The 13826-nt window shown below is 40.8% G+C and overlaps 1 protein-coding gene across 1 annotated transcript in view; it reads right to left on the minus strand.

The window, feature by feature from the left end:
* ntn4 (netrin 4) overlaps positions 1 to 12422 on the minus strand; it is a 32904-nt gene extending 20482 nt beyond the window's left edge. Inside the window, exons 1-2 of the mRNA XM_028011783.1 lie at positions 11982 to 12422; positions 8851 to 9404 (exon numbers count right to left, since the gene is read on the minus strand). Of these exons, the coding sequence (XP_027867584.1) occupies positions 8851 to 9404; positions 11982 to 12027 (600 nt within the window). The 5' untranslated portion in view covers positions 12028 to 12422. The remainder of the gene's footprint in view (positions 1 to 8850; positions 9405 to 11981) is intronic.
* Positions 12423 to 13826: the final 1404 nt, after the last annotated feature.

Genomic DNA, 13826 nt, shown 5'->3' on the forward strand with positions numbered 1-13826 from the left:
GGATGAGGTCACAGGGGCACGGCTTTACGATCCACGGTTAAGAGAATACGACAAATAGGACGAGGGGGCGCCAGGTCCACAGGAGAGCATGAAGAGCTGGGCAGCACAAAGCCGGGGATGAAGATGCAGATCCACATAACTCAGGACTGGACAAAAGGCCAACGACAGCCCGGCAACGCCACGGCAACATGAACACACCCGTACACCGCTGCTGGCATGCACTCAAACACGCACTGACGGATCACAGTCCTACTATGGTCCACTTTGAGCTTTTTATTTCTTTCGGTTTTCATTTTAATTTAGAGATAAAACGTAAAAGTCCGCAAATACACTGATGACGCCTGTGTTTTTCTGAGTGTCCTATTATGAAAAAGCTCAGTATGAGTTTCAGGTTTATGATGTAATCTTTTTGAGTCACATGGTGTACCACCATCAGCTGGATTGCGACAATGCAGTGTCATGTTTTCTTGGTTCAAAGTCTACCTAGACGGTACAAGAATGTCCCAAATGAAAGCTGAATGATCACAGCATGTAGAAATTATAGCAAAGTATCCAGCTTGAATGAGCTCATATGAGGATTTATATAGTGTTCATTTGCTGATTTCAGGAATAGGAGGCCACATGAAATGTCTAAGAAGAAGACCTAGCAAACAGGCACCCAACCTAGGAATTTAAAGGCGTTTTTCTCCAAATAATCAAATAACCTCATGAGGCTTAAACTGTACTAAAGTTACACAAGTGACAAAACATTTTTTCTGGATGACACCATCTGTCCTACTTAAACTTCAGGCTTATCTTCAGTTGATTTTCTTACAACCCCATGATGTCTGGCCATTCAAAGTCAATTTAACCCTTCTAGACCAAACGTGTCGGCGACAATCCAGCCAACTTTGCGGTACCGTAACTCTGCGATACTTTGTGCTGTCTGAAAAGTTCCAACGGTTTCTGAAAGGGGAGACGTTGTGCTTTCCAGCCAATATGGGGTTATTACGGTAATTTCACTCCCGCTGTAGCAGGGAGTGAAATTATTCTGAGGGATGCTCAGGGTAAATTGTGAAAATAACTGCTAGATATTGAAAGTTCCAGTTGTTATGGATAAATTGGCAAAGTCACATTGCCAATTTAAATGTCTAAATGTCACAGGACATTTAGTGAACTTCATAAAATTAAAATAAGCAAAAATATCCAGGTGGAGATTTGAAACTTACAGTAGGTCTTAAATGGTTAAGCTAACGCTACATGTGTTGATATACATTTAGTCCAGCATTCTCTGGTTTATTTTGCTCAGACACTGAGAAAACACAGACTTGCAGCAGCAGCAAATTAACTATGCAGGAGAGTAGTTTGAAAAGATTTGAAATAAAGCGATGAATGTGATTTATGTCCAAAATATTTGGATTAGTGTACCTTTAGGCATTGAAAACAAAAGTAAACCTTTTAGTTACTAAATCTTTAGATTTCTTAGGCAATTTAAGTGACAACTGGAAGGACATATGTTGTTTTTAAACTTGTCCCTTTCATTATTTGATAAATATTTTCACAATATATGAAAACAGGAAGGTACATCAGCTGATAGAAAATAAAGTGTTGCTAAACTTTGGTTTACAGTCACAAGCAGTTTCTTTCACTGTGTGAGTTTTGTGATCCCAAACAAGAAAATGTATAAAAATAAAATGGAAGGAAGCAGCTGAAAGTCTCACTTTTCTACACAGAAGACATCAATGGAAGGGTTTATGTTTGACTGCTTAAGGGGAGAGTCAAATTCATTGTGTTCTGTACAAGTTTACAAAATTCTTAAACTTATTTTTTGTGCAAATTCAGAAAATTTAAAGTAAAGTGACTTCTTTCACTGTCAGTCGTTCAGTACAAGGTTTATTCTACATGTTTGACATACTAAAAACCTGAAAGCCTCTAAAACTAAAAACTTCTTATTTATTTGATTTGATAAAATGTAAATATATCAACAAGAAACTCTAGGAATATTAGGGGCTTAAATTCACAAACTAATAAAACATTTAAAGTTTTATTAAAGTTTGACAACTGCAGCTGCTTGTAAAGCTGATTTACAAAGGAAGTTAGACATTCTGCTGACTAATTGTGTTGTTGGGAGTTGTTGAGCTGTGTGAACGGAGAAAGAATCTCGTTTACTGTAAATAGGGCTGAGAATTGTCCTCCAAGCAGAAAGCATGGCGTTTGAAGCCTGGGAAAAAAATTAAATCAGGGCGACAAACAAGATCAAGTTCATTTGTGCTCGTTTTTAAACTAAGCTTTTTATTAATTCAGTTTGTATTTGATCCTTTCTCATGTTTCAAAACATTCATATTCAGAAATCAACTATTACCGTTATTGTTGGAGGTTGAAAAGACGGAACAGATCGACTGCGTTCAAAGCACCTTTTGGAGATGAAAAGCCTTTCCCACCTGCCATTAAAAAATGCAACAGATTTCAGGCCTGAGGTTGTGAGTTCACTGCGGGACACTGAATATCTTTCTTCCTGTTTCAGTGTGCGAAGTAAAGTAAGCCCAGCTTTAACAGGCCTAATTCCATCAAAGCGCTGTGCACTGTAATCTGGTAAACAGGCACAATGGGCATTGATGGAAGCAGAAAGACGGAGAGAGGGAAACTCTGGGAGGGGGGCGGCGTCTAGCCAATGAGACCGACATCCTTCAGAGAAACGGCACTTCCTTCCCAGCAGACAGACGGGGAGCAACTGTATGTTTATCTGAAAGGGCATGGAGACCGACCGGAGTGTGTGTTGGAAGCACAGAAAAGGGAAACACGTGTGTGTGGGTGTGTGTGTGTGTGTGTGCATCAGAAGGGGGCAGAGTACTTAAAAATGGTGCGAAAGTAAGAGTAGAACTACTTCAACATATTTAGCCGTCCAAGAAATTACTCAAGTAAGAGTAAAAAAAGTATTTGGTGAAAAGACCTAAATGAAGTTGACCCCACCATCTTCTTTAAATCAGACAAAAATAGTGTAAAACGTTTGTGCAGCAAAAATTTCTGTTTGTGCTGCTTTGGCTTTGAAGATATTAATGACATTTTAAACATCGTTTTGATTTCATAAAACTATGGGGGCTGGCTGATCTTTTGACCTTTAAACTTTCATTAATATCTTCAAAGCCAAAGCAGCACAAACAGAAATTTTTGCAGCACAAACGTTGTCAGGTTGATTGACACCAATTTTGTCTGATTTGAAGAAGGTGGGCTGCCAACTTCACTCAGGTGGCGAAAGGTTTACTCAAATACTGAGTAACTGATCAAATGATCAATATTTAAAAATTACATCACCAGATGGACCAAAATACAAAGAATTTTTGGTATTTTACGGATGAAAATGACGAAAATGTCTGTAAATAACAAAACATAACAAAAAGAAAATATCTCCAAATCAGCTTCTTTCAATAAAAAAACGTATTAAACTTTAATAAAAACTACAAGTGCGTCTGAACTTTTGGTAAAAACATATTTCTTCTTCGTTCAATGGGTAGGGAATCCAGAAATCTATTTAAATAAGAGTAGAAATACTTCATTATAAAGTTACTCAAGTAAAAGTAAAAAGTAGAGCTTAGTAAAAATACTCCCAAAAGTACTTTCTATTTCAGAAAAATTACTCAAGTAAATGTAATTGAGTAAATGTAACTAGGTACTTCTTCACTCTGTGGAGTTTCCGTCTCTCTTCCCTCAGGAGGTCAGACTGTGTAACAAACACTTACATTTTTACAGCTGGCCTCATGAACGCGTGAATACTTTCCCTCCATCTCTCCACCATCACCTTTTTACCACGTCACAGGTGAACACGGAAAGCTTTCAGCACATGAGATGACACGCTTTTATGTTTGCCAGAGAAAGGAGAGAAGCAGAAAACCGAGAATACCTGCTGCCTGTGATCGCTCCGAGCTACAAACCCACATCCCTCCCCACCTTCACCCTCCCTTTCTCCGACACCCGGCTCCAAACCTTCAGTCTCACTTATCTGATCCCAGCAGCTCACATGCAACCCTGAGACCTTTGATGGCTGCTAAAAACAACACATAGAGCCTCGTTTTGACTTCTTATGCGGTCAAAAATGTCAGTTTTCAATCATGTTGATGCAGGTGGAAGCTAATTATCACTGGTAAGGATTTTGTTTTGCAAAACCAGCGTAACGGCATGGCTTATTGTTGTGCTGATTACACATTTAGCCTTAAAGGTGTCCTACTATGTTTCCTTGAACATGTTAGGAAAGGTTTATGGGCTATGCTAAAAATGTTTTGCACAAAATCATTCTTAGATAATGAGTTTTTAGTCTGATCAGTTCTTGTCACTTTAAATCGAAATAAGCTGCTGCTGCCCAAATGCCCGACTCAATGTTTACATTCATGTGTAAATATTCCTACAAACAGATGCGCAATTATACAAACAAAAAGCAAAAGTGGAGCCTCCTGCACAACCAACAAGAATGCAGCTAGTGGTTTCTGCATAGTAAGTTAACAACAAAACACTTGTCTTTTCCATCAGCCATTATGCAGCAGTAAAACTAGCTAACCAAACGGGCTGGAGCTCAGCTTGGGTTGCTAGGTAACGAGTTGGGGTTGCAGATTCAAGGTTTCCCCCAGAAAACTTGCTAAGCCTGGTGGTGTGGCGCTAGGACAGTCAGTCCTCCAGCAGCTCGCGTGTTTTTGAGTTTAGAAATGCTTAAAATTGACAGGAAATTTGGAATTGTCACTTGATAATTATGCGTTATTGGAAGATTAATATCTGAACACCAATTATGAATTCTTTAAAAAATGCAATTTTTTTTTTTTTTTTAAATAAATAAGCAGTGCTAAGCCTGGCACAAGTAAAGCCTGGTGGCCCGCCAGGCTTATAATACACTGAGGGGAAACCCTGCAGCTGCTGATTTGTGATGTTACATTTGGAACGTTTTTGAAACAGCTCATTTTCCAGACACCAAAAAACATGAATCTGTTGCCATAAAATTGTTGGGTGTTTTTTAATTAAGCACTTTGTTTTTAGAAGCAGTAGAAAACCAATTGGAAGTAGAAAAAACGTGCAAAGCGTGAACTTTTCATTTTAGGTCCCCTATGAAATGAAATGGGCTGCAAGTATTAAACAAAACCATATCCAACATCTTGAAAGTATACTTGTTCTCTTCTGTTTTTGATAGAAACTCGTTTATTGAGAATCTGGTATTGTTTTTCAGAACAACTCTGGAGCCCTTTGGTTCTGGCACCAGTTAGATTTTATAACAACCATATTTTCTACTGTATTATCAAGGATTCTGAGGATTCTCTCTTCTGACTTGATTCTTCAAAGAGATATTAGATAAACAAGCCAGTGTTTCTTCGATATGTATTGCAAAACAATTCAGTAAAACCAACAACTGTCTTGTTTGCAGATTGTTGTAAAAGTGAGGCTGAAGGCTGAAGAGGTACTGAAGGTGGATGAGTTTAAGCACCTTGGGTCAACCCTTCAAAGCTGCTGTCGGTGCAGGAAAGAAGTGAAGAAGAAGAAACAGGCCGGGTGGAGTGGTAGGAGACGACTGTCGAGGGTGATTTGTAACAAAGCACAAAGCTGCGAGAGTGATGGCAAAAATTTACAAGACAGCAGTGAGATCTGCTCTGAGGTTTGGTTTGGAGATGTTCAGCAAATCAGACAAATATTCCTGGATGCAATGTCCTGAATCTGTGAGCAGCTACACTGCAAAAACACAAAATCTTTTGTATTTTTGGTTTAGTCGCTAGTGCAAATATCCAAGTTCACTTGAAATTAGACTAAAGTAGCCTTACGAGTAACTTTTATTAGCTTATTTTAAGTAAATAATTCCTTAAATTGAAGAAAAACATTTAGTTCACTTATATATAAAATGTTCTTTTCCCGTAGCACCAGTATGTAAGCCTGTCACAATAATCAATAAATCAATTAATCACATGATAAATTAAAACAAACTCAATCATTTTGATTGGCATGATTTATTGTTTTTCTCTTTCTACCAAAAACTGAATTATAAAAGTCTTCAGTCCGGTGCTTTTGTCTCATATAGTCCTTTTTTTATTTACAGGGACTTCATAATTCAATCTATTTGTTGTTTTATTTATTTGGGATATTTAAAATGTCTTCTAGTTCCAGTGTTAAATGTTCATTAGAATTTAAAGTTTATTGATTACCATTTCAGTACTTAAAAATGGTCCCAAAACAACAGTATTATAATTTATCACAATAACTTCTGGAACAATTTATCAAAATGTATCGTGACAGGTCTACTAGTACGTTATTGATATTAAGGAATCATTTACTTAAAACAAGCTCCTATGTCTTGCTCAAAAGTTACTTGTAAGTTAGTTTTGTCTTATTTCCAGTCCTAACTTGGTAAACTTTGTGTTTTTGCAATGTATGAATGAGGTAAACAGCCTCCTTGGTGTAAAGAATCTGTGCAGCTGTCTTGGTTTTGCTCTGGAGCCTCCGGTTCAGGGGTGAATCCTAATTACAGAGGTGGAGAAAGAGCGGCCAGCTGAGCAGCAGGAGAAAACAGCTGGTCTGTCGAAGCGCTGCCTGACCTCTTCTAAGATCTGGCTCATCAGCTGAGGAGTCACAGGTCAAAGGTCAGGCTCCCTGCACAACTGGCTCTCACTAACACAAGAAAGCCACAAACCAAGGGAGGAAAACAAAATGTTGTTTACCCACAGCGCTCCAGCAGCTGTCAGAAACGGTTTGTAGAAATGACCGCCAGGCTACCAGAGCAGCAACACGCAGCTGCAGAGCGGCTCCCGACTCAGACGGTTCCAATTAAACGTCAGTGGATCTCAGGAAGCTCTGCAGCGCTGCAGTCAAAGCGTGCCGATTAAGCACTCAATCACCTGGCTTTGCTCTTGTTCTGCTTCCTACGCCATTCGCCTGTAGCGTGACTTTTCCGGTGACTGAGCCAACACGGGAAAATCGCTGATTCTGCAGCACGGATTACCGTCCATACGCCGCATGTAAATGATCTCATCAGTGGAGCTTTTTTTTCCCCCCTGAGGTTGTTGGAAAATGCTGAAACACCTCCAGCATTTTCTCCGCAGGTGTGGTTCCGCCCCCCGCTCCACCTGTTGCATGTTTGTTTTTCTGGTGTTGCTTTCTCTTTCTACTAAAGACTGGATGAAACAGCTTCAGGTTGGTGGATTAGTCCTAACTAGCTCTTTTTTATTCATTTACATTTTAGTTGTTGCTTTGCTTGTTTTGTTTATTTTGGATATTTAAAAGGGGGACCGGAGGGTGTGCTCCAATTATAGAGGGGTCACACTCTTAAGCCTCCCTGGCAAGGTCTATTCAGGGGTCCTGGAGAGGAGGGTCCGTCGGACAGTCGAACCTCGGATTCAGGAAGAGCAGTGTGGTTTTCGTCCTGGTCGTGGAACACTGGACCAGCTCTACACCCTCGGCAGGGTCCTGGAGGGTGCATGGGAGTTCGCCCAACCAGTCTACATGTGTTTTGTGGACTTGGAGAAGGCGTTCGACCGTGTCCCTCGGGGAGCCCTGTGGGGGTTCTCCGGGAGTATGGGGTACCGGGCCCTTTGATACGGGCTGTCAGGTACCTGTATGACCGGTGTCAGAGTCTGGTCCGCATTGCCGGCAGTAAGTCGGGCTCGTTTCCGGTGAGAGTTGGACTCCGCCAGGGCTGCCCTTTGTCACCGATTCTGTTCATCACTTTCATGGACAGAATTTCTAGGCGCAGCCAAGGTGTTGAGGGGATCCGATTTGGTGGCCTCAGGATCTCATCTCTGCTTTTCGCAGACGATGTGGTCCTTTTGGCTTCATCAGATCGTGATCTGCAGCTCTCGCTGGATCGGTTCGCAGCCGAGTGTGAAGCGGCCGGGATGGGGATCAGTGCCTCCAAATCCGAGGCCATGGTCTTGAGCCGGAAAAGGGTAGAGTGCCTTCTCCGGGTCAGGGGGGGTGTCCTGCCCCAAGTGGAGGAGTTTAAGTATCTCGGGATCTTGTTCACGAATGGGGGAAGAAGGGAGCGGGAGATCGACAGGCGGATTGGCGCAGCGTCTGCTGTCAAGCGGGCGCTGTACCGGTCCGTCGTGGTGAAGAGAGAGCTGAGCCAAAAAGCGAAGCTCTCGATTTACCGGTCGATCTACGTTCCCACCCTCATCTATGGTCATGAGCTTTGGGTCATGACCGAAAGAACGAGATCGCGGATACAAGCGGCCGAAATGGGTTTTCTCCGTAGGGTGGCTGGGCTCTCCCTTAGAGATAGGGTGAGAAGCTCAGTCATCCGGGAGGGACTCAGAGTAGAGCCGCTGCTCCTTCACATCGAGAGGAGCCAGTTGAGGTGGCTTGGGCATCTGGTCAGGATGCCTCCTGGACGCCTCCCTGGTGAGGTGTTCCGGGCACGTCCCACCGGGAGGAGGCCCCGGGGAAGACCCAGGACACGCTGGAGGGACTATGTCTCTCGGCTGGCCTGGGAACGCCTCGGGATTCCCCCGGAGGAGCTGGAAGAAGTGGCTGGGGAGAGGGAAGTCTGGGCCTCCCTTCTGAAGCTGCTACCCCCGCGACCCGACCTCGGATAAGCGGAAGAAGATGGATGGATGGATGGATGGATGGATGGATGGATATTTAAAATGTCTTCTGGTTATACTGTTAAATGTTAGACATTAAAGTTTGTTAATATTTTAGATTGTGTACCACAATTTCACTTAAACGTGGTCTCAAAACAGCGATATTATTGTTTATCGCGATAAATTCTGAGACGATTTATTGTCCTGTAAAATTTGTTACTGTAGGTAAAAGATATCAAAAGCTTTTGGAAACATGTAAATGCACGGATAAGCTATTTCCTCTGAGTATTCAAGTTGTTTGAAAAGTCTTGACAGAGTTTCACCTCACCTCCCCTCGGCTGCAGGGATAAGCTCCAGAGTACTTAGAGGTGCAGCCGGCTCCATCCCGGCCTCCGCCTGATTTTCCTTCCTCTAGCCCAAAGGTGGCGCTGCAGTTACTGGCATAGTACTGCAACATCCTCCACGTTCGGCCAAAGTCCTGCGAGCGCTCCAGGGTCATGGCGGCAGGCCGGGGTGAGCGAAACACGAGGATGAGGTGGGTAAAGTAGAACTCCGTCTCAAGGTCCAGCTGGACCATCTCGGACTCCACGCCTTCCGCAGACTGCCACCAGGTGTTGGGGTGGCGGAAGGACGAGTCGGACATGGCACCGGCCAGGTGGGACAGGAAAGGCAGCGCGGCGTTGCATTTGGAGCATTTGGGGGCGCTGCAGGCCGGGTTGGCGTTGGGTTCAGCGTAGGAGCAGTACAGCTCTGTTCCATTGTTTCCGCAGACAGATTGAGTCAGAACCCGCCGACCCAGAGCGAGGTTTCCCATGCGGGGGTTGCAGGCCCTGCTCTCACAGCGGGGAGCCACACCGGCTCGAAACACCCCCACCCCAACACCTGGGTAGAGGAAAAAATGAAGAGCAGTTGGCTTCACGTCATGTTGAGAAGGTTTTATACCCCAAACAGCTGAACTTACAGAGTTATTACACACAGAACCACAATAAGGTCCATTTTTTATTGGCAGGGCCGGCACAAGCCTTTTTGGGGCCTTCAGCAGATTTTCATTTGGGGCCCAACATACCAACAAGTCTAAATGCATCATCATTCCTAGGCTACTTTATATGTGTAACATACCTATTATCGTTAGCATCGTTCGCATTTAGCTTACATGATACCAGTGTTAGTATGGCTGTTGATTTTAACAAACTAAAAAAATGGATTTTGTGTTGCAAATTGGTATTTATGTGTGCTATATTTTAATTATCTTAAAGTAACATCAGATAATAAGCACTAAATTTACAGTAAACAAGCAAACATGTTAGTTACCTTACATTTCCCCAACAAGAAATATATTAACTGTTTCTTGTGTAACAGCTATTAAAATAAAATAGAAATTGTTTTTCTATGTGTAATAGCATTTTGTCTGTATTATTCAGTGTTATTTTAAATATATTTACATATTTTATTATGCTAACTTGGTGCTCTTGGGGGCCCTAAGCAGCTGCTTAATTTGCATTGCCTTGGGCCGACTGTCTCTTTGTACAAAACCTGAAAAAAATCAATATGACTTGATACTAGAGAATCACTGCAGTGCAGCAAGCATAAAATTTGTAAGCTCACCCCTCTGGTTTTATCCTTTTATATCTCTTCAAGATGGCCGCAGTTTTTGAGCCTTTTAAACCAATTATTTCCGTAACATGTTACCCATTTCTATGACTTGGATGAACTCAGATGTTTTCGACTTTGGTCATCCTGTCCATGCAGCTTTAAAGTAACAATAGGAAGCAAACTGAAACTGTTTACGAGTCTCACACCAGTTGTCAACTAGAAGGAGATGGAGATGTGGCACACAGACTGTGACACGGTTAGCATTAGCTTTGGCTAGTTTTTTTTGTGTTTAGCAGTTTACGATTTCCTTCTACTAAATAAATCCCATGCATTAGCAGTTTAGTGTTAACTTCTGCTAATATTTTTATATGTTTAGTGGTTTAGCATTAGCTTCCACTCATTGTTTGTGATTAGCGTTAGCTTCTGCAAAGTTTTTAAGAGTGTAGCAGTTTAAAATTAGCTTCTGCTAATTTTTTTTTTATATGTTAGTAGTTCAGCGTTAACTTCCACTCGGGTTAACGTTTTTTATGCGATTAGCATTAGCCTCTGAAAAGGTTTTAACAGTGTAGCAGTTTAGTGTTGGCTTCTACAAAACAAATAAAAACTGTTCAGCAGTTTATGGTTATCTTCTGCTATTGCTATGTGCTTTGAGGTTTAGCGTTAGCATAGCTGCCGTTCTTATCTATGCAAATGTTTTTAGTTCATATTTTCTCCATTACAACTTTTTCAATCTTCTCATAAGCTTCCCTTTCCTCACAAAGAAAGCCATCCTCATAGCGTGATTCTTTCTCTATTGTTTTTGTTTTTTCAAGGTGCCACACAATATTTATCAAATTGGTCGATATTACATAAAAAAGATGTACTCAATCAGTTACATAATTTCTAAAGACGAATGGTTGCACTGAATTTTACACTTGGTCCAAATTTCTTGCTCCAAGGACCAAATTCACCAAGTTTATAATCTTTTTCTTCAATTAAAAATGAAAAAATACTATTATTGCAAATTCTTTCTCTTTTAAATTCACAATAACTGAAACATGTAATATTTGAGTGAAAATTAAGCAACAGAATTGTTTAATTTGCTCATATTTGCCCTAATATTTACAGTTGTGTAACTTTTTCGGGCTTTTTTTTTGTTAAGATGTTTTTAGTTTATTTGGAACAACTATTTTATTTTTAATTCTTTGCTGTATTTAGCCAAGTAATGCATGGATGGTTTAAAAGTTGTTGCATGTTCATAGCAGCCCAAAATAATAGTATAATATACTTAACACTACAAAACGTGTCAATTTTTGACAAGTTTTTAACATTTTTTATTTGCAATTTGGTGCCACAACTGGTACCAAAGTAAAGGGAACTAAATGCAGATTTTCATATGCAAAAAAATTAAAATACAATTAAAAACATATAGAGGTTTGTGGTTGTAATGTGACTTTTTGGTGGTATGAATACTTCTGCAAGGCAGAGTAGAGTTGCAGTCTGACTCACTGTGTCTATGTACACAAGTCAAGTGATTTACCTCGATCGGAAATGTTATGCAAAACCAGATAATGGAGGCATTGTGCACCTGCCTGCCGCAGACTGCAGCCAGCGTGGACTCTGACACAGATAAAGTTTGGCAGCTATAGAGCGGGATGAGCAGCATTCAGACGCCTTCCAGACTCTCCGTGACCCCCCTGCAGGGCCACAGTGTCAGGTTCCGCTGGATTTATTGTCCTGAACCTGCAGCTCAAGCTGGAAAACCTCAGAAACTGCCTCAAAATCAGTTCACACTGATTTATTATAACACTGTAAGCTTTTTACATAACAGTATTCGTTACTTGAGTGGCTGATTGCACTAGTTTGTGAGATAATAATTGGACTTACCTGCGTTTGACAACACGGCCAGACTGATCAGGAATAAAACCAGCATATCTCCTCGCAGCGATAATCCAAAGCGAACTGAACCAGACAGAAAACCATGCAAATATCTTACAAATATAAAACAATAATTAAAAAAAGAAATTCTTCAGATCCAGTGTGGACTTTCTCTTTCACTCAGCAGCGACCCAATGAGGCGATAATAACGCAGCGCTCGGAGAAAACAACATGATCCCGGACGCTGCGTCCCGTCCCGCAGAGAGAGAAGGAGACCCGCGGAGGAGGAGGAGGAAGAGGAGGGATGAACGGCGGTGCTCGGCTCGTCTGCAGCTCTCAGACCCGCAGCGTGGTTCATCTCCCCGCAGTCTGACTCCGCCGCCCGGTCATCTATTTCTAAGGAGCGCACAGACGCGGAGGGTTTGTTTGGTGACGGCGGCGCTGCAGCTCCGCCTTTCTCCCTCCGCGTTTTTTATTATTATCCTGCTTAAAGAAACACCCCGATTTACGATTCAAACCGCTTTTAGTTAAGCTTTCATTTAAGTTTGTGCACATTTTGTCACATTATAACCACAAACTCTAATCTATTTTATTTGTCTTGTAGCTGGAACTATAGTTACATTTACTTGAGTAACTTTTTTGAAAAAATGTACTTTTACTACGCTGTACGTTTTACTTTTACTTGGGTATTTTATTATGAAGTATTTCTACTCTTACTTGAGTTAAACTTCTGGATTTTCTATTGAAGAACAAACATGTTTTAACCAAAAATTCACCAGACACAGACACACACCTGCAGTTTTTATTAAAGTTTTATAAGTTTTTTATTGAAAGAAACTGATTTGGAAAAAAGTTATTTTGCCTGACTTTGTTATTTTTTTGTTACTTATATGAATTATTGTGATTTTGTCTCCTAAAATACTATCATTTCCACTTAACTTTATTATTATTATTTTCTGTCTGATGCTGTAATCGTTAAATATTAGATGATTGATAATTTGGTCATTCACTCAGTGCTTTTTACCAAATACCTTTTTACTCTTTCTTCAGTACAATTGTTGGGAACTCTACCCACCTTAGTTTCTACTTAGATTCACTTGAGTAACTTTTTGTAAAATATAAATAAAAAAAAAGTACATTTATTTTTATTTTATCGTTTTTGATAGGAATAGATACAAGAATCATATCAAGATCAAGGAAAGCCTGGATCACACCGTCTATAGCTGATTCACAACCTCAACCCTTTAAAACCTTTGATAGTTGGTTAAAATAAAACGTTAAGATTAACAGTAAAAACAATAAAATAATGTATTTACAACTATTCAGTCAAAACAATTACAATATTTAGACCTGAGTGCACTACAGAAGCCTTTAAATGAATATTTTAATGCCAGATGGTAATGAGTTTGAAAGATACAACTCAAATGGTATTTTACAGTAATTTTTGGTGCTTCTAGTGACTATTGCTTTTCTCTTGATAAATATAGGTAATGCCTCCTGTGCTACAAAATAATAAAGCTGTCAAAGCTCATTAGATTATATATTTTAATGAAGGTACAGTGATGATTGCGGGTAAACTGAGCTACAAATTGAAGTTTGTGGTCGCAATAGCCACTGTGTCCGGTGTAAATCCAAATTAGGCCACTTTATCACATAAACAGTTGTGTAATTGTGAATCCCCAGTGAAAAGCTGATTTCTGTATCCTCATTTCCTGACTAATTGTCTCGCAAAGTGACGCTGCTGACGCACTGAGAGGAGCGCCGACTGGCCGCTCTGCTGAGCACCAATCGCCTCCTTTGTTGTTGACAATGTTTCTGTCCGTAGAAAACCAGCGACACAAACAGGCAACGTGG

The sequence above is a fragment of the Xiphophorus couchianus genome, unplaced genomic scaffold (assembly GCF_001444195.1).
Source record: "Xiphophorus couchianus unplaced genomic scaffold, X_couchianus-1.0 Scaffold1000101, whole genome shotgun sequence".
Classification (NCBI taxonomy): Eukaryota; Metazoa; Chordata; class Actinopteri; order Cyprinodontiformes; family Poeciliidae; genus Xiphophorus; species Xiphophorus couchianus.